Source organism: Pelodiscus sinensis, chromosome 1, assembly GCF_052426305.1.
Source record: "Pelodiscus sinensis isolate ZL-2025 chromosome 1, ASM5242630v1, whole genome shotgun sequence".
Classification (NCBI taxonomy): Eukaryota; Metazoa; Chordata; order Testudines; family Trionychidae; genus Pelodiscus; species Pelodiscus sinensis.
The window spans coordinates 133743948-133765902 of NC_143052.1; the positions used below are offsets into that span (position 1 = coordinate 133743948).

Sequence of the window (21955 nt, forward strand, 5' to 3'; positions counted from 1 at the left end):
TGTACATAAGGAAATTCTTAATATGAAACCCACAGAGCAAGTTTGTGAGCCTCTTATGTAATCCCAATCTGAAAAAGGGGAGCGAGGAAGGGGTTTCTGATGTGACTATGAATTTGCAGGATCAGGCCAGTAGATAAAACAACCTGAAAGAATGTTTTAAAAATTGCATGTCATTGTCTATCTGTAAATGTGATGGTTGTTCCAATAGGTTAAGGATAGAAAATTGGATATTCAGAATGTTGCCATAAATGAAGCAAACATTCTGTGTTGTACGACATGGAAATATAGTAAATAAACCTGACGTTGCAGTGATAAATTGCAGTTCTCTCAGAGCAATGAATGAAAGGAGGCTGTGAAATAAATACAGAGATAAATAGCTAACATGCCTGAAATAAATTAAACCTCAACAGACTTAAATGACTGGATGACTTGCGTTATTGAAACTGAAAATAAGAATTAAGGGCTGTTTCTACCCCTCGTCCTGGTTCATATGTGGCACCTCAATATAATATATAGACCACCAACGAATAGTAACAGTGCACAGGAGAATTCTCCTTAGTGCTGGAGCAGCATGGGAGTGATACAAGTGTCTACACATTGCCCCCTTGCAGGTCCAGTGTCATGGGCAGGCCTGGGATGGCTCAGAGGGGATTTGCTCAGAGTACTGAATGACAAAGTGATTCTGGGCTCCAGTGCAGTCTGTAGGCAGCTAGGAGATTCTGTCACAAGTTGGAACTGCAGTTATAGCTGGGGCTCATTTCTTACCCAAAAAAGGCTTGAATTCAGGTGGCATAAAGGTGATTTAAAATCCCCACTGCCCCACATCTCTCTGTACTGTTTCCTGGAGAATCTTCCCAATGGACCTTCACCTGCAGTTTGGGAATTCAAATTCAGTCCAGTTTGATAGCTATGGAAAAAAGTTACCATTGAGGTGCTGTTTGGTGAGTTGGTGATCTAAGTGCCTTTCCTAAAGGGAAAGTTACAAACATCATATCCAGACCTTTACTAATTTTGTCCCTCATAGGTGATTTCCAGAAAGGGGAAAAAAAGTGCCATGGAGAAGCTTTGGAGAATTAGTAAGTGCTGAATTCTGCTCTTAACTCCTAGAAATTGTTCCTCCTATTCAGAGCTTGATGCATAAGAACATAAGAGTGGCCATACTGGGTCAGACAAAAGGTCCATTTAACCAAGTATCCTGTCTTCCAACAGTAGCCAATGCCAGCTGCCCCAGAGGGAATGAACAGAGTAGGCAATCATCAAGTGATCCCTCCCCTATTGCCCATTCCTAGTTTCCGACAGAGGCCAGGGACACAATTCCTGTCCATCCTGGCTTATAGTCGTTGATGGACCTAACCTCCGTGAATGTATCTAGTTCTTTCTTGAATCCTGTTAAAGTCCTGGTCTTCACAACCTCTTCTGGCAAGGAGTTCCACAGGTTGGCTGTGTGTTGTGTGATGAAATACTTCATTTTGTTTGTTTTAAACCTGCTACCTATTAATTTCAGATTAGATATGTAAAAAATCGTGCTAAAAATCCTAGAGGTTACAATGTTACCTGTTGCAGGCTTTGTTTTGCTACTGGTCACAGAGTTACAGACTGTGCCCAGGCGCTGGGAAGGCAGGGGAAGCTTTGCTGTGGAACACGGGTGCCAGCCCATTCCTGGGGAACCTGACACTGCTAAGACTGCAGCAAAGCTTCCCTGGGAAGCTAGTGTGTAACCGTAACGGAAACAGATAAGCTGATACTTATTGGTTAATCATTTAAACAGTACTACTGTTATACTCCTAGTGCAGATGTGGTTGCCTCATCTCAAAAAAGATGATCAGGTTTTGGGAAAAGTTCAGAAAAGAGCAACAAAATGATTAGGGGTTTGAAACAGCTGCCATATGAGGAGAGATTAATAAAACTTGGACTTTTCAGCTTAGAAAAGAGGAGACTGGGGGGGGGATGTTGTCACATGAGGTCTATAAAATCAAGACTGGTGTGGAAAAAGTGAATAAGGAAAAGTTATTTACTTATTCTCACAAAATAAGAAATAGGGGGTCACCAATGCAGTATTCAGGATGTGGGCATACCATGAATTTATACAGAGAAAATAAGATGTTGTCTGTCTTAGGGTGTGTCTAAACTATACCCCTCTGCCGACAGAGGGATGTAGATCAGGCACATCGCTATTGCAAATGAAGCGAGGACTTAAGTATCCTGCACTTCATTTGAATAAAAATGGCCGCCGCTTTTTGCTGACGCGGCACTTTGCCAGCAAAAAGCGGTAGTCTAGACGGGGATTGGTCAACAAGGAAAGCCTTTTCCGACCAATCCTGTAAACCTTGTTGCACGAGGCATAAGGGATCAGACGGAAAAGGCTTTCCTTGTTGACTGATCCCAGTCTAGACTACCACTTTTTCCCGGCAAAGTGCCGCGTCAGCAAAAAGTGGCGGCCATTTTTATTCAAATGAAGCGTGGGATATTTAAATCCCCGTTTAATTTGCAATAGCAATGTGCCTAATCTACATCCCTCTGTCGGCAGAGGGGTGTAGTTTAGACACATCCTTATTCTCTGTCCCTTTTTTAATGATTCCTAACACTGTTTGCTTTTTTGACTGCTGCTGCACACTGAGTGGATGTTTTCAGAGAACTAATGACTCCAAGATCCCTCTCTTGAGTGGTTATAGCTAAATTAATCCCCATCGTATTAAATGTATAGTTGGGATTATTTTTTCCAATGTGCATTACTTTACATTTTTCAACATTAAATTTCATTTGCCATTTTGTTGCTCAAACACTTAGTTTTGTGAGATCTTTTTGAAGCTCTTTACAGTCTGCTTTCATCTTAGCTATCTTGAGCAGTTTGGTATCATCTGTGAATTTTGCCACCTCACTTTTTACCCTATTCTCCAGGTCATGTATAGATAGGTCACATAGGATTGGTCCCAGTGAGGATCCCTAGGGCACACCACTAGTTGCCTCTCTCCATTCTGAAAATTTACTGTTTATTCCTACCCTTTGTTCCCTGTCTTTTAACCAGTTATCAGTCCATGAGAGGATCTTTCCTCTTATCCCATGACAACTTACTTTAGTTAGAGCCTTTAGTGAGGGACTTCGTCAAAGGCTTTCTGAAAATCTAAGTACAATATATGCATACTGATGGGGGACAGGATACAGGAAACCTAAACTGTTGTTCCCAGGTTGGACATAAAAAAAAGCAGATTTGTCAGCCAAACTTAGAAAGCCCTAAATATGTCTATCATACATAAATAATCATCCAGGTTTGGAAAAGAAATCAAAATATATAACAAGTAATCCTGTGGCCCCTTAGAGACTAACAAATATATATATTATCATGAGTTTTCAAGGGTAAAACCCACTTCATCCGGTGATGAGCTTGTCATGATACCACATGTATTTTTGTTAGTCTCTAAAGGTACGTGTACACTGCAGGCTAAAGTCAAGTTAAGCTACGCTAATTTGCATAGCTGAAGTCAAAGTACCTTAACTAGTCTTTTGGTGCTGTCTACACAGCAGGAAATCGAAGGAAGAACACTCTTCCTTCAACTTCCCTTACTCCTCATGAAAAGAGGGTTACAGAAGTCGGAATAAGAAGCCCATTATTTTGAAATCATATTGAAATAACAGGCTTGCTGTTTAGATGTGCACTTTGTTATTTCAAAATAATATGAGTTATTTTGAAGTAAGCGTGCAGTGTAGACATAGCCTAAGGGACTACAAGGCTACTCATTGTTTTTAAAGTTACAGACTAATATGACTGCACTCTGAAAAGATATAACATCACTCTTCAAAGTCTGCATAAATAATTGCATGTGCTGTCACGTGAATATTATTTCATTAATGTTTTCTGTCTGTTTAGGGCCTTTTATTCATAGGGATCCTGAAGTACTTTGCAATAAGTACACAAAAAGCACCATGTATAAGTAGCCATCTTTGCACTGAAGAACAGCAACCAACATGTACACTGCACAGAAAGAGGAGGGCGGGGGAGGGGGAGAGAAAATACTGGCCAAGAAAAACCTCACTCAACCTTATTAAAATCACTATACAATCTTTAATGTTCACACAGAGTAGACAGGAACACAATTACACTGTAACTGCAAAAAGAAGATGAGACATAATTCAAGAATAATAGAAAATGAAAATAGCCTGGAAGGAAAGGCAAAATGTGCATGAATGTATACCAAATTTTAAACAAAATTATGTCTCAGGTAGCAATTTTGATACTAAAGCAGTTCATCATTACAGAAAACTATTTATCCTCTCCTAAGAACCTAGCACATAGCAGGTGTTGGAAATGGAAATGCAATTTCCCAGCTAGGCAAGCATCCAATATTTATGAGCCAAGCCTATGAAAACAACTGAAACTAAGCCTACTGCCTTTAGGGACAGAATAATTTAAAGGCAAATGAAAGCTCTTCACCACTGGAAGAAGAGGAGGAGCTATCCACCTTGCAATATCTGATTATATTCCTAAAATATGCCTGAATTCGTTGTACACCAATGGAATATCATGTAGGATAGTAACACAAAACCATGAATATCTTCATGCCTACAATGCTATATAACTACTTAGAAAATTAAAGTCAAATGACACATGGAAGTGCAAAATGAGAGCTTAATTGAAACAATTTAGAAAAATTGTGAGTAGTGCTGAATGCATACAACTGAATGTACTTTGTGTGTACTCTGTGGACAAGCAGTAGCACAGTTTATTGAGGGAAGACAGCCTGCTAAGCTTCAGCAGTGCCTGTAAATGCTTTGTGTACTTCCTAGGTATGGAGTGTTTGGACATAGATTAAATTTAGATTAAGTTCAGATTTATATTTGGATTTGACAGTGCTGCAACCTTTCTGCCACAGTTCTACCATCTTGGGTTGCAATCTCCTTTGAGCTACTGCCTGTTGTTGAGAGATTTCAGGCCTTCCCGCTTTTATATCCAAGCCACAACCAAAATCTTTGGGTTGGAATTGGCCTCTTGAGTCTCTTCAGCCCCTGCTGAAATTTGAAGCGGTTTAAACCCATACAGAGGGATCTGTGCCTGTCAACACTCCTAACTCAGCAGGCAACTCCAAATTTGTTTGAGGATTTCCTGTTTCCCACTGATAAGGCTCCTCTCTCCCTTTGGTAGGCCACCTACATCAAAGATCATGGAAAACAAGCTTCTTTTCATGGGTGTTTGCACAATTTGGACAGTGCTGGTGTTAGCACAGCACGGATTTAATGGCATTAGGGAATCACCAACAGAGCATTATGATTAAGATAGCTGAACAAATAATTCATGAAAGGAACATAATCAATGAGTTTCATTTCTTTGTTCCTTCTAGGTTAAAGTGACCCCTGTGCAGAGGGCCAGCAAAAAGCTTTTGCATCACTTAATCTCTGTAATTTTGAGTGCTTAAGGTGAACTTAAATGTTATGTAAGCCTACCACTGGTCCTTTGCACATGGCTGAATTTCATCTTTGTAAATTGTCCATGAGCACTTTGTGATTTTTCTCAAATGTATTTGTTATTCAAATGTCTACACTGTACACACCTTATGATGCCCTGTAGAGCATGAATGCCCACCTATCTTGAGTAAAACGAACAGTATAGATGATGAGGCATGGCTTAGATGAACAAAGACACTCTTGAACCCTTAGGCTATATGTCCTAAATGGTTCTTTTCAGGCCAAGAAAGCTCTGCAAATAAAACTCTGGGGTAGAGTTCATTCCTGGACACTTCATTGTTTTCAAAGTTCTAACTGTATAGATTGGTTTTAATTAAGTACATTGGTCAGGTGTGATGTGTCTGTCCCCTAATTTGATGAAGTGTAACTTTAAAAATATAAACAAAAACCGAGATTCCACTGCAAATACCGACTTTTACAAAATCAAAATTAGCTTTCAGTGCTTATACTCCAATATTACTAGTATGCAAACAGGCTAGGACTACTGCTCCAAACAAATACATGAATTAAAAAAATCTCCATTGAATATGGATCACTCAAGATATTTTATGTGCTTGCAAAAGACCCCTCAAAAGGGGTCATAATTGGGCACTTAAATACAACAAAACAATTTTGCTGGAAAACTGTATGCAGTAATTGTTTAGCTCTAAGAAGGAGCTATGTATGACTGAATCTTCTTGTTACATCTAACTAAAAGATAAATTATCTCCTGTTGGAGTCCACATCCATTTACAAGGTATTATGATTTCTTAAATCTCCCTTTTAGGTAAACAGAGTCATACAACATGGTTTGGCAGCTGATGCCATATACCAACCTACCCTACTAGCTAATGCCTACCTCCACACACAAAATAGCGTGCCTGGATCTGCTCACAAATCTACACTCAGTTTACATATTCTACTTCCTATAGTCACGTGACAGATGTTTTCATTGCCGAGAGGATAGGGATTTCAAAGCCCTAACCTTTGTGACTGTGGAAAAGAGCATAAGTTTCTTGTACCTTGCGCCTCCATGTTTACAAGGTTCACTCTCCGCTGCTTCACAAAGCTTAGGAATTGTTACAGTCCTGACTTGCAGAGCCATTACTCTTTAGCTACAGATTCCAGTTCTGAAAAAATCCTGCTTGAATCTCTTTTGTGAGCTGTTGCATTTAGCACAGGGAGTGGGAAGGTATGAATACCTGTCCCTATCATCCTCTAGGGGACTCAGAACAACTTAGGGATTGGGTTTTTTTCCCTGCTGCACTAACAAGGAAGTGAGCCATTTAGCCATCTTTTAGTAGCAAGACCCAGAGGAAGTTCAGGTTCATCAGATTGCCCTATTGAGTTCAGTGTGATTGCACAAGTGTTAAATGATAACACTGTTTGACTTTGGGTTCCCTACATTTACATTCTTGGTCTATGGCTCTACGCCATAATGGAGTGTCTTATTCTATATCAGAAACTCTAACAACTAGCAAGAAATGGAAACTGGACACCAAATCAGTCATGTGCATGTAATGGAAATATTAGATACACTAACCCAGAGCCATTGTTATAACTATAATTGGCCAAATAAATATTATAAGTATTCTGGAGAGGGAGAAAACACACCCTCACCTCCTCCAAACCCAATCATCACCTCCACCACCTGATTGATTTCCATTTGCTCCAAACAAATACATGACTAGAAAAAGGTCCCCAGGAACATGGATCACGCAAGACATTTTATATGAAAAAGAGTTTTCTCCAGAGAATTTCTGGCGTTGAGTATATTGGGATTTTTGACTAGTAATATCATTATAGTTTTAGCATTATAGTCTCCCTCCTACCCCACGTAGACATTCTTATTCTTATAAAAATACTTTTTTTCAATACAGTTTATACCACTGCCCAAGTGATATAAGATTAACAGAAAAAGGCACTCTTTCGCCAGAATAAGAGTGTCTGCCTGGGGGTTATACTTATATAACTACATTGATTTAAATTCAAACATTAGGATATACTAAAAAAAAAATCTAGATTAGGGAAGAGTAAGCATGGGGAAGATATGAAAAAAGGATTTGACAGAAATCTGTCACAATCTTAACTGTGGAATCACTGTTCTGATTTTGTAACAGCTAAACTGAACAACTTCATGATATGGATGGATTTCTCTAGAATGAAATGCTGGGGAGATCAGTGGTGTCTACAACTTCATTATCTGGCAAAGAAAGTAAACAGTATGTTTAATTCAATTCACAGATGGCACTAGATTCAGTTGTTCCCATCCTAGCTGAATGGTAGGTAGTGAACATTCCTGCTTTTAAATCAGGCAACAAGTGAAGGCATGAGCTCTAAAATTCCATTTGCCCTTGCGCTGAATGCTACTGAAGAATAAGGAGGTCCTACATTTTAAATAAAGAGGGTGAGTCGCTGCTGGAATGTGCTTCTGACAGATGTTTTGTGTTTAGGAGGAGGGTTATAATCTAGCTTTTTAAAATGTGCTTTTTCAATTTTAGGAAATTCCAGTTTGATTAACAGTTAAGTATTTTATGGGGGGTGGGAGGGGAGAGAAATTGAAGCAGGGCATGCTCTTTCATCTCCATCTCAGGAAGTACTTGCTTGCTTCAGAATCTTTTCTTCCTCCCCACTGTTGGATGATGGCACAGGGTAGCTGGTCCCAGAGAGTAGGAAAGTCTAGTGCCTCAGTTTCAGAGCAGGTGGGCCCAACTTAGCCAAGAGGCCGGGGATATAAAGACCTGGGGATATAAAGGCCTGTCAAAGGGCAGGTAGAAAGGGAATAACTGGCTTTGCCTAGGGATAGATACCACAGAGGAACTGAGCTAATTCTGGTGAAGTCTCCCTGGAATAAGGAGGGCAGAGCCCTGGGGCCTGTTCCAGAAAGGGAACAGAACTGGCTGAATGAAAACTGTCTGCAAGAAGGGAGCTGACTGGAACTGAGAAGTTGCAACAACCAGGGTTACCAGAGGCCCTCTTGGAGGGAAAACTGTGACGTGACTAAGGGTGAGCTCTGATATATGCTTATATTTAGAGAAATAAACCTGTTTAAAGATTGATCATGGCAATGTTTGTTAATGAGTTGATTACGGGCACTTGGATTGGCCTCTGATTCAAGGGGTGAATGAGATGGAGCTGGGGTATTAGTGAAGACGGGAAGAGAGGCAGAATACCACAGAGTGACCATCAGTCACAGTGAGGGAGGGGGTTGCTCAGGTGGCAGCTACAGTATCACGGCTGGCAATACTAACATAGGGACACATTTGGTAAAATGGTCCTGCACAGCTCCCACTGCCACTAGCACCTGTGGAGCTACACTAAGCCAAAACAGCATTTTCAGTGTGTTCTTTGTCACCTGGCATCATTCAGCAGTTAGGATCACACTTCTCCCCTGCCCTTTTTTTAAAGTTTTAGAAACCTGGGACACAGTTACTGTGTTGTAACTGGGATCCATAACAGTCATAAATGCAGTATAAAAAGTCCTAAAGAAAGGATGCTGCTTGAAATGGAAAACTGTAAGGTCTAAATGATTTGAGTTTACCTTCTCTATGTAGCCTAAGAAAGTTACTATGTAATATACTGTATAATTTTCAAAACCTGGTAGTGCAACTGAATATTTACAGTGATTTTTTTCCAGTATTAACATAGCCCTGCTCCACTTGAAATCAAAGAAAATTGTACCACTACCTTTAGAGTTAAGACAAGGCAGAACACATTTGACAATTCCCCTCTTAGCATATCATTTCTACATTACAGAATTTCCTTCTATTATCTTTATAAAAAACCATATTAAAATATCTAAGGAATTTATTTTTAAAAGGCTCATTGAGCTTTGAAGTGATTTTTCTCCAGAGTCATTCCTGAGGAAGACTAAAATGAAATATGATAGTATCCCTAGTTATTGGTCTTAATCTGGGAGGCAAAATGGCTGGTTTTATATTCTAGGATTTCCCAAAGACAATCCAGATGGTGACCCACCGGATGAAAGTAACAGTCCGTCATACAGATGGACACACTTACAAAACCAGCAAACGATTAAAAAAAATAAAAATAAAAAGCAAGCTTGTATCACTCTGAAAGAGTAAATTAGATAGGAATGTACTATGTGGTTTGGGGGCATATAATTGTACGTAGATCTTAGCAGAATTTTCAGATGAAATTTGGCAGTTTCATATTTGAATAAACATTCATACATTCACAGTTAAATGTATGTATGACATTTATTCATCAAATTGCATCATTTGTGTTAAGCGCATGCTTTAAAGGCGCAAGGTTTGATTCTGATCTCACTCTGATCTTACTAAGGAGTAACACCATTGAAGTCAGAAGGGTTACACTAGTCCAAGTGAGATTAGAATGAAGCCCAATGAAGTTAGTTATCTCCTAACTTAGGCCATAATATATTCCTATGATGAAAGAAGATAAAAGGGATCCTTACCCTTTAGACTTTGGTGCCTATACTCCTGAAATGCTGTTTTCAATTCTAGAAGTCTACCTACATTACCAAAAAGTAGTAGCTACTCTAGACAGAATGAAAAGAACAATAGATAAGTAGAGATTAAAATAACTAAATCTATACAGAGGGGTTGTACATATATTTAAACGACTTTAGCAAAAGGCTATGAATGGTCCTTGCATGGGGTGGAAAGAGAGAGGATACCATGAATTTTTACTTCTCTACAAATCCTGCTCAAGGATCAAGTACACTTTGAGGAGCATAGAGACCTCCTGCCTCAATGGGGGGAGGAGAGAAGCAGGCTGATGTACCCTAAATAAAATGCAATGTATGAACTGCTTGTAACCGCAGGGAGTAGCAATGAGCTCCATGTGAAACTCCATATGCAGTTTCACACAGCCATTTACACAAGGAAATGCCTTGAAAGCACAGTCTGACCTTGTCTAGTCTAGTCTTGAGCCTGGTCTACATCTGAAAATTAGATTGGCCTAGTTATGTTGCTCAGGGCTGGGGGCGGGAGGGGTGGAGTAATATATGTAAATCAACCTAATCCCTGATGTAGACACAGACAGATCAATACAAGTATTTTGTTTACTTTGCTACCAGCTCTCTGGGAAGTGGATTAACTATACTGACTGAAAAAACCAAACCCATGGGTAGTATCTACACCACAGTGGCACAGCTGCAACACCGTACTTGGGTCACCGTAGTATAGCCACACTCTTGGCAAGATCTACTAGATCTGACTGTGAAACATATTCCAAGACATTATCAGGCAAATCCAAAGTCGTCTTCATCATTAGGAGACACAGCAAAGCCTTCCTCTTGAAAAAGACTTTTCTGATAGAAGGATGATACCTCTGATACTGACACATCTTTCCCAAAAACCTCTGCCATCCTCCCACCCTCTTAAAAATGTTAATAATTCAATCAATCCACAAAACAAATTTAATTGATCCCTAAAACACTAGCCAAACAGAGGTTTTGTCCCCAAAAGAGAAAAGTTTGGAGTCTCCATGAAGTCTACTGTGGACTCAGCTACTTTTATTGACTTTACATAGAAGATACAAATTCACCACAGGAATAGTCATATAATGCTCTGACATATTTAAGTGGATAAGAGACTGTAGAATAGTTTGTAGATTGATGGGTATCCCCTTCCTTATTGCTTGATCCTCTCCACTTCCTCCCCTCCACATCTGAACTCCTTCTGCTCCTGGGATAGGAACTGCAGCCCCTGATGCAAAGCTTGCTTGACCACAAGACAAAGGTTGGAGGCAGCCCCAGCCGAACAAAAGTTGCCATGGGCAGATGACCTGATACCTTTCCCCTCACACATACCTGCAGTAACTAGACTTTTGGTGTCTGGTCAGTACATCTGTCTGGACCCTCTACAGGTCCCATAGTGGCCAGTCTTTCAGGTAGAAAACTGGACATCTGGCAACCTTATACATCACACCCTGCATGATCAGAGGCAGTCAGGACCCCTTTCTGGAATGCACAGTCCTAACACCATATTGCTCTTCTACTTCCTCCACACGCCTCCCTTTTCCCATCACAACTCAAAGTCCTTTGATCAGGCAAAGGCAGGACTTCTTTGAAATGCTGCTGCAGATGGCCCAAAGAATTCTGGGATATGTTCAGGAGCTAAAGGCATAACTGAACAAAATCGGGAACTGAATGCAACCCATTCATTGGCAGAACCATTAACAGATATACTGTCTCAGTGGATGAGATTTTTAAAAGCATTAGTTTAACTCCTCTCACTGATGACAACAGTAGTAAAACTTCCACTGACTTCAGTGGGAGCAGAGTTAGGCCAATGATGAGTGTTTTTGAAAATTCCATCCTATATTTGCTGAAACCTAAGACCATCAGGTTCCCAAATTTGGTAGAATCCTCCTTCTTTTATGTAATGCTACTTTTTTTATTTTATACAAGTTTTTATGATGCAGTCCCTGGAGGATCTGTATGGACCTCATAAATCTTAGCAACTCTGAAACTCTCATATGCTTAACTACATTAAGAAGTTTCATTTTTCATACTCTTAACAAATCAAAATATTTATTTTCTTACTTCTTTGAAAATAAGTTTTCTTCTCTATAACAATGGGAGAACTCTAAGTATGACCAATAAATATTATTAAGCAAAAGAGAATCCTGAGTAACACATGCATTTTTTAATGACCTGGAAGAGTAATTGTAATTCATTATTTTTTGTACATTATTGTTCCATTTCAGTTTTCTGGAGCTTCGAGATGAAAACTGTTAATTTCCCAAGGACTATGCTTCACTGCTACTCTTTCAGATAGCTATTTTAAGAGTGTTTTTTTTCTCTTATGTAATCTCTACTACAGTGGTTGAAGTGTTGCTTCCCAGTATCTTGATAAATTTATACAGGCTATTTTCCCTTTTGAAACAGAATATATAAATTGATCCCAATAATTCCTTATACTGCTCAGTATAAGTTAGCTAGTTAGAAGTGTCGCAGCAGACATAGGTGTTCAGAAGTGACTGGAATGAATGCATAGTGCAGGGGTTTCTTGAATGTTTTCAGGAAGGGAATGCTATGCATAGGTGACAGCATGGAAATGCCCAGGAAAACTTGAGAGAAACTTGTGAGAGGAGATGACAAATAGCAAGATGAAGCTTGCATGAGTGGCAAAGTTATTCAGAGCTTTGAAAGCAATAAGAAGTTTGACCTTGATGCAGTGGAGAAATTCAAAGAATACCAATGTCACCAAATGAAGACATTTTTTTGTGGCAGTGCTCATATGGACTAGAGAGGCAAGGAAAGTGTCAGGAGACCCAAAGAAGGGGAAATGAAAGTGATAAAATACATTTTTTCCCCAATTACACACAGTCACCTGCCCTCGATCCTTACTGTTCAAACACAGGTGTATTATCTATCCTCCAAAATGCACATGGATTGAAAAATGGATGAAAGATAGTAAACCAAGAGCAATGATAAACAGTGTTTATCAAGGTAAGAAAGGTGTCTGGTGGGGTACCGCATGGGTTAGACCTGTTTTTGTTTTATAATGTCTGTAAATGATTTGGAAGAAGTATAGTGAATAACACATAGTTCAATGTACAGATCATACTAAGCTGAGATGTGTGGCAAACACCATGAGACAGGGAAATAATACAATGGAGCCTACAGAGATTAGAAAACACAAGATTCAGAATGGAAATATCCAAGTACATACATCTGGGGAAAATTAATGTGAAGCACAAGGATAAAATGTGAGGGAGAAAGCTAGAAAGCAGTAATGCTGAAAGAGACCTAGGCATGAAATGGAACAGTAAATTAGATATGAATTTCCAGTGTGATGTGGGAATATTAAAAAAAATAAAATGTGTTTAATAGTGACCTACAAAAGCAACATGTCATGGAACAAAGAATTGAAAAGTCCATTTCTGGCATTCATGGAATACCGCCCTTTATTTTGGGCACCTCAGTGCCAGAAAGATGGGGATAAATTGGAGGGACTTCAGAGAAGAGTAACAAGAATGATTTAAAAGTTGGAAGGAATGACTTGTAAGGAAACATTAAATATTTACTGTATAACATAGCCAAACAATGACTAAGTGGAAACAGCTAAGGGAGATAACTGGGCACAAGTATTTGAAAATTGTAAACACCAGTAAGGGACAGGAGGTGTTTATCATTAAGGAAAGTTTAATTAGAAGGACAAGCAAATGTAAACTGAATCAGAAAATTCCATACACTAAGTTTTAGGTTGTGGAATTGACTCTGAATTGCAGTGCTGGAAAGTAATTTAAAACATGACTGTACAAGAGTACTTGAGAATACAGTGCTATATCGTCAAAAGGAGATCCAGAAGGTCAACTTAGTATGTCTTTTCTGTAATCACAGGTACAAGCTCCTAATAAACCTACCCTGCACAACTATATGCTGGACATCTATAATGCAATAAGGCCATTTTTACGTCCAGGCCCATATGCACGGGGGGAGGAAGGGGTATGCCTAGGGTGCAAAAGCACCTCCCATGGTCCTCCAAGTAAGCATGCTCCAGCTGGCCAGGGGAAGGCAGGAGCAGTGCGCTGCCTGAGCCTCCCTCCCCCATGCTCTGGCTGGACGGGGGAAGGCTGGGGCCGATTTCCTGGCTTACTTGGGAGAGATGGGGGGGTGTTCACACCCTTGTGGTTGACATTTACAATAAAAGCATCCCCCCCACAGAAATTCCTGCATATGGGCCTGACTTCTCTATATAAACACACAACCATTCCTTCATAACCACACTCTTTGCAAGTTAAGCGCCACATAGGGTGAGATTTACATTAGTTTAGAAGGAGTTACTGGGCAGTGCTGCCTGCTTCTTAGGGCTCCAGTATCCTCCAGTTAGCTCTTGTATGCAGTGTGTTCCACAGGATGAAACAAAACAAACAGGCATGCACTTAGATTTTTCCAAAATATGTCTGAAGCATTTCTTCTGCCCTTCTTCTTTGGGTGCATCTTTCTTGGCTCAGCAGGCTATAAAGTATTATTTGATTTTTAATTTTCATCAGGCCTATTAGTGATATGGCCTGTGTGTCTCATTTTTAAGCTGCCAAGGTTATCAAAGACATCAGTGTCTGGTGATCCTGCAGTATATCCTAAAAAGAGCACTTTGGGAGCATTGATTTAATATAGCCAATAGATTTATGAGCCATTGTTATGAGGCCCATATTTCATAGCTGCAAAAACAGGAGAATAAAAATCCGATCTTGGTTTGGAGCTGAATCTTTATGCATTCCAAATCCTGCCTATCAACAGATCAAAGGCCTTGTGAATGACTATCATCCATGAGGTAAATGACTACAATCTGTACCAGAGGATTCTATCTTTGGGCTTACGTATACATGAAGTTATTCTGGAATAGTAATTGTTTAAATGCACACCCTGCATTAATCCAAATTTACTTAGTGTAGACAAGCCCTTCTGAGTAAGTCTATGATAGGATTGGGTTCTTTGTTTGTTTGCTTTTTTTCTGTTCTAATTTGAGTTAATTGCCAATTATCTTGAGTTAACTATGAGCTTTGGGAATGCTAATGTAGACACTCCACAAAACCTGTGGTTTAACCTAGGGCTCTGCCTAGGAACAAATATTAGTGGATTGTCCAACATAAGTTACAAGTACAAAATCTCTAATTTAGACAAACTTACTAAAGGAACTTACTGTTCAAAGGATGTGAATGACCAACTGAGCACTGGCATATTATTGCTGTCTTAAGGCAATGGTTAGACCAAAGCACTTAACTACAGCACAGAAATTGTTTATAGTGCTTTGAAGATTGCCTTGTTCTGGAAGCCCATGAGATGAACTGCCATCTCTTTCTAGAACCCTGAGATGGGATTGATCGGTTGTATCCACAAGACATCACCTTATAGCAGACAACTATATATACCCACATCCATCTGTACATATCAACATTGATGTGTGACTCCACCGGGCACAACCTCCAGTCCCATGCTATAGAGCAGACTGGGAAACACAAGGGGAATCGTGGGGGAAGAAGGGTACAAGGACTCCCTTTGGGACATCACATGCTCCAAAAGAACTCAAAGGAGTAGGGAGGAGGCAGCACACTGGCCCCATCCTGTACTGCAGTGACCCACATAGCAGGTTAGTTACATCAATGGAAGTAGGTTGTGCTACATGAATGGATAGTGCCACCTTCATAGTCTTTCCCCAGGCACAATCTTTCTTTGGGGCTTCTCACTGGGCATACAGCTCCATGCGAGAGGCAGCATACACAAGGCTGTGTATCACACAATCTAGCTTTAATACATTCCTTTCAATACACAACTAATTCTCAACCCCTCATCTAACCCTATCACACAACTCTTCACACAGTAACCGTACTCACCCCCCCCCCCCCCACATACACACACCTACCTAATCCCACATCCTGCACTACCACACACCACAGTCCTTGTAATCCACATATGCCTGTTGCCACCAGCAACTATTCCAGCAACTTGTCTCTCCTCTCACCTTGACAGACAGGAAAACACAACCCCTACTCCTCATAGACACAGATGTCCTCATAGACAAGACTTTCTTCCACCCTTTGCAAATATAGATTTCAATAGCTTTGTTGTCATGGCTGTGTATGAAGTTTGCCAAAGTTTATACTTATCCCCGTGCTCTTGCCCTTAAACTCCCACACCTTCCTGTATGCCCCTGAAACTTGAACACCATTTGAACCCCTGGAACCAATATGCTTTCTGGTAGACTTATGGATATGTTTGCTGCCGTTTGTTTTTTAAATTATGGAATATAGAGTAGGAGCTTTGATATAAGTAAGGGTAATATTGTGGGATTGTTTGGACTAAGTTATGGGCTCAGCACGCTTGTAGTCATTCTTATTTCATCTGGCAATGAGTTCCATAGTCTTGGCACAGCTCCTGGGGAGTGTTTGTCTCCTGTGGTCATGAGTCTCCCTCTATTGGCCAAGTGCTTCCTTGTTCCACTGGGATGTAACAATCATGAGCGCTTGTGATCACACACAGAACAAGATGGTCTGTCAGGTAGCTAGGCCCAGGTCCAAGCATGGATTTGAAAAGCCAAGAAAAAGTCCTGATTTGGACTCTCTGTTCAATGGGCAATCAGTGTAGACAGTGCTGAATCATGACGATTTTTCCTGGCATGCTTTGCTGCTGCCCAGGTGGGCTTGCTGAACCCTGAAGTGACTAGGATTTTTGCGGAGCCTAGGGATTCCTGGTGATAGCAAGCCAAATCTGTATGACTTCAGTACTAGCTAAGATCGTGGCCCACAGAAGTGCAGTATTCAAGCTGCGGTGTTCTGTTGAAGCAGTAGCCCATCTTTGCCTGATCATAGCAGACTCAATTTTCAAATCAGCTGCAGATGGAAGTGAGCAGCATTTTTCCCTGTGGTTATATCTGGGTATCCTGTAGGGCAGTGCCTGAGAGGACTCTAAGGCTGTGCAGCAATTTAACCCTCTGAGAACACATGCTATCAATGGATAGGATTGTTATGGGGAAAAAAACGTCCGCAGCATTTCCTTCTTGCCTTTAGCATCGCCTCGGTCTTCAACTTCAGCCAGATGTTCTTCATTCAGATACACTGAGGTGATGCTCTTCACCTTTGCAATTTACCTCTTTTATCTTCCCTCACTTCCCTGCTCTACATATATACTTTCCCACTGCTATTCCTATCCAGAAGCTCATAATACATTCCACCCTCTCTCCACTTGCATACCAGCCCAGATGGCAGGATAGCCATTTCTTCTTACTCCCTCTCTTTCTAAGCCCAAGCAAATACCTAGACTGCTCCTCAGACCCCTGATTCAACACAACCTCACCCCACATTCAGACTTGTTGCAACCCCATCACATGTTACTCTCCCAATAGCCTCTTCAACACACATCTTACCATACACATACAGCATTGAACACACACTCTTAACTCTTTCCCAGACACAAACCCCTCAGTGACCACACTTACACATGGTTCAGCTACCCCTACCTGTCCCCAAATTCTCTGTCCCAACAGCCACCAGCATAGATTTCCCTCTAAAACTTCCTTTTCAATAACCTAAACGCTCCCATCTGCACAATCCCCAGGTGCTCACCCACCCCAAATCACTCCACAAACAGTATCTACATCTTCCAATCCTCATCAACTGTGTCCACTTGCAAAAGAATATATCTACCCTTCCCATACCTACCCCTACCCCACACACCCAATACTTGCTGACTTGCATGCATATGTAAGCTCCCCCACCCTTACACAACTTCCTCTATGCCTACAGCCATACTCCTACACTACAGCCTACAGCCTACTGCTATACTCCTCCGTATAGCCAGCCCTCCCACTGCCTCTGCTTCCTACACCTGACAGCAGCCCACCTCCATAGGGCCTATACATAAGTATAGCCCATTTCTCTACTAACATGCTGCCATTCCCTATCCCTCACATCTCTTTCCCTCACCCACCCTTTCTCACACCACACCCACATCTTATACCTCAACCCCCCTTCATACAATCTCGCTCCTTTTACCCAGTCCTGAATTCATACTGACTTCCCCCAATACATACAACTTTAAAGCCATCCCTTTCATCACACTTTGCTCCCATATACCTGACATTCCCCCATACCACATACTTTTCCCCCGCATATGTTCCTTACCTCTCCCCTCTCCACACATGCATCTTTTTCCTCTTCTGTCCAAGCCCCTTATGCATCTAATACCCACATTTCACTCCTTGCACACCCAGGACTTTCTACTGCGCTTTGCTTTCCCTCCTCCCTCAACGTTTCTCATTTCCACACCCCATCTCTCCTCTCAAACTATGCCTTGGCTTTGTGCACCTCACTTGCCCTTCACATGAATCCCACACATCCCCTCACCTACAGCTGCTTTACATCCCTCCGCCTCCTGTCCTATATACACATTCCTCATCCACACTTCATCTTTATCCTCTCTTCACATTTCATCTCGCCCACATAATCCCCATTAGCTCACACCCCTTTTATTCCCACTTACACCTATTACCCCATCCCTACACCTCCCCCACCACCACACACTAAAACTTCTCCTGGCTTCACCAGCCTCCGGACCTCCCTCCCCACACACCTCTTTAGTTCCCTTCCTCTTCCCCCATCATTCACACCATTTCCACGCCACTCTAACTCAACTCCCTGAGGTGCTTTCTCCTTTCACAGGGTCTCCCTCTTCCATACATAGACACCTTCCCCACAGATGTGGGCTCCTGCCTGACAGTACCCTATGCCCTCACTTACCCCACTTACCCCAGGCAGGCCTTAGCTACCTATCCTCCCCAAACATACAGCCTGGTGCCTTTCTTCTCCTCCATCCACAGGTACTGTAGCAGAGGCATGAGACCTCCCATCTCTCCTCCCACTCTCCTATGTCAAATGTACAGATCATAACAACTTCACACTCCCAAACCCTGCCCCCAGCCCTCATCCTTTCTCCTCTCACTCCCATGTGCTTACTTCCCTTTAAGGTCTCCCTAACATGCCCCTGACTTCCATCCACCCATATTCACAGCCAAACCCACCTTGCATCCCTCATCTGTCATCTGCACCAGCCACACAGCCCTTCCTCTCCTGGCACATCTCTTTCACCCCTTTACACACACACACACACACACACACACACACACACACACACACACCCTCCCTTTCACCCCTTTACACACACACACACACACACACACACACACACACTTACCCCCTCCCTTTCACCCCTTTACACACACATCACTTAACCCCTCCCCCCAGCAGCCCCTCCATCCCTAACTCAGCATTAGCAGCCTACCAGGCCACGCACCCCAACCCTAGCCCCGCTGATACACCCACCCGCTGCGTCCTTACACACCCCTCCGCACGTTCCCAGCCAGCCTGCTTCCCTCCTCCTCGCATTCCCAGCGCCCCTACTCCTGACACGTGTGTATTCGGGCCCAGCCTGCGTCCCCCGGGCAGCCGGCCTCGCTCCTCACGCGCTCGCTTCGCCGCTGCCTTTGTGCCACACACGCGCGTGGGGGCTGGGCGCAGGTCGCGTTGCCACCTTTCCCAGCCTGTCCCCGTCCATCCTCTGACCCGCAGACGGAGCAGGCGCGGCTGACGCGGGGGTGGGGGGAAGCAGGGGCCTGCTGGCAGGGCCTTTCGGCAGGCGCAGCGGAGGGCGCGCTTCGCACCCCACTCGCGCGCCTCACGGGAGCCTGGCTGCGGAGCGGGCTTTGCCCGTGCGCTCGGGGAAACTGGCAGCCCGCGCCAACCGAGCGGAGCCCGGCTCGCCCATCCCTGCCTCTTCGCGCCGCAACCCACCGGCGCCGCAACCCACCGCTTTCGCAACACAGGAGCCACCGCATGTCCTCAGCTTTCTCTAGGCAGCGTGTACACTGGGCGAGAGACAACGCGCCTGCTTGTTTTCATGATCAGTGACGAGAGAACTGACCGGAAAAATCATTTCCATCAGAAAAATCATTCAGGGGCACCCCCCTTCCACTAACCATTGACTGAGAACAGTTGAGTGCCCCCCCCCCCCGGAACCCCTCGTTAGTAAGTGCCTTCCTAACACTTCGGTTCAGCTTCCCATTTCCCTCCGCGCGCCCGCCTGCTACGTTCCTAGAAGGCCCTTCTCAGTGTCAGGATAGGATCCGTGCATTACCCCACGCCAAACGAAAGCATCAGCTCACTCGGCCCCAGATGTGCAGATAATCCTTTGATCTCCAGTCGAGTCCCTTCCAGAAACTGTAGCGGTGAGGTCTGAAGGGACTGGAAGTAGCGTAGCTGGAAAGGTCAGCCGTAGGCTCGCAGGGTCTGGCGCAAGAAGAAGCGCCAGGGAAGTTAGTTACCTGAGGGAGGCGACAGGCATGGTCTGGAAACTGTGAATTCTCACTTTGCCTGTCATGGGCTCTAACTTTCCCTCCGGGAAAGTGTGCTGGAGCGGATTCTTGCCTCCCCTGCACAGGGTTTGCAGCTCTTTTGTTAGATATGACCGAAAGGGCCGCGTTCCCTCTGAAAACACCCCCCCGAGTCTACTTTGCTTTTGCTGCTTGACTCGGATTCCTTTCGCACCTCACATTTCCCCCCTGCCTGGGATCTCCGCTGCCGAACAACGAGACAGGAGTCTTCAGACTAAAGCCAGGTCTGCGGGCGAGCGCACTGCCCCAGGTTCTGGAGATTGGGGCAGATCTACTGCTTTCAACAAGCCCCCCGTTGTGTTAAAGAACCCCTCTTTCCCTCCCCCCTTCACCAGCCTGCAGGTAAATGTCATATTTCCCTTACCGTGGCAGGAGTAACCATGGCATCCGTGTGAATGTTTCCAGGAAAGTCGACATGAAGAGAGAGGTTGATGTAAATATGTTCATTCAAAGTCCCCAAGTTGGTTTGCTTGGGCTGTGCAGAGTTGCTCTATGGGAGAGGAGCCTTAAACTCTGAGTCCCGTGAACATAATCTGCTCGATTATAACAAACCAGCTCAGCCAGATGGCTCTGTGCTCTGCGGATTAACCCCTTTATTGCCACACTCTGCCTTCCCTACCTACCCTGACGCAGCCTGGCTGGGAAAGCGAGCGAATGGGGCCCTTTCTGTTTTGCGAACGAACGTGCCCCCATAAAGGTATTTTCCCCCCCGGTGTGTTTTGAAGAAACACAATTTAAAAGCTCCGTTGATCATTTTATCCCCCTCCTGACAGGATCGCCTCCTATTACTAAGAACAGTGTCAGCAGCAGGGAACATTTGACAGAATTCCTTTGTTAAATCATAAACATCTCTTTCTAAATACGATTCTCAGAGGAGAAGCATTTTATAGCCCAAATGTCTGTGTGTTAGCACTGCAATGGTCCACCCTCTCTCCAGCGCGCACACACCCTGGTCAAACTGTCTACATATGTTACTATTCTTACCCACGGTCACAAGTCATGAAAGGGCACACAAAACAGGTGAAAAAGAAAAGCAGGAGGAAGTGCATTCTCATAAGCCCTTCTCCCCCCCCCCTTTTATATTTAACTCTAAATGTGGTTGGATAGCATTTTTGTCAGCCACGTCCCGCCCCCCCCCCCCCAGTTGGAAGCAACATTCGTTTGTAAGAAGAGAAGGGGGGGGATTCGTGACCAGATACTCCGCTCGTTTGGGTTTGTAGATTAGTCCATTAAGAAAAGGACCGGGGTGCCAAACCATGGAAAGTGCATCAGCCGATCATCTGGGACTGGTTTCCAAACTTTTTTTTTAAAGCGTGATCGGCTCACAACGATCGCTGATAATTTTAGCTGCGTGCCTCTAATACTCCCCTCTCTAAATTTACAGGCTTATGTCATCTCGCTTTTCTGTTTGATTCAAGTGCAATTGAGCAAGTCCTAACCAACACGAAGGGGGCACATACAGCGGTTTGTACGGCGCACGCACACCCTCTTCGGGGGCGGGAGGAGACATTTCCTCAGTTCAACGCGGTGTTCTCTATTATTTCCTTATTTAACCAAACTGGGTTCCTCCTTGTTTTGGATAGTGTGATCTCACCTCTCGTGCCCTCAGAGCATCTCTCTAACCCCCTTTTGAACAGCTG

General features: G+C 43.1%; 1 protein-coding gene across 2 annotated transcripts in view; it reads right to left on the reverse strand.

Annotated features, from left to right (window-relative positions):
* The window catches only part of NTF3 (neurotrophin 3), a 69621-nt gene extending 48288 nt beyond the window's left edge, over positions 1-21333 (reverse strand). The window contains exons 1-2 of one of the 2 annotated variants that reach the window (XM_025187275.3): positions 20680-21333; positions 20060-20211 (exon numbers count right to left, since the gene is read on the reverse strand). Coding sequence is in view for 1 of the 2 variants with exons in the window: in XM_006128149.4 (XP_006128211.1) it covers positions 20680-20697 (18 nt within the window). In the remaining variant the exon portion in view is untranslated. The remainder of the gene's footprint in view (positions 1-20059; positions 20212-20679) is intronic. The other variant, XM_006128149.4, reaches the window with a different exon arrangement.
* Positions 21334-21955: the final 622 nt, after the last annotated feature.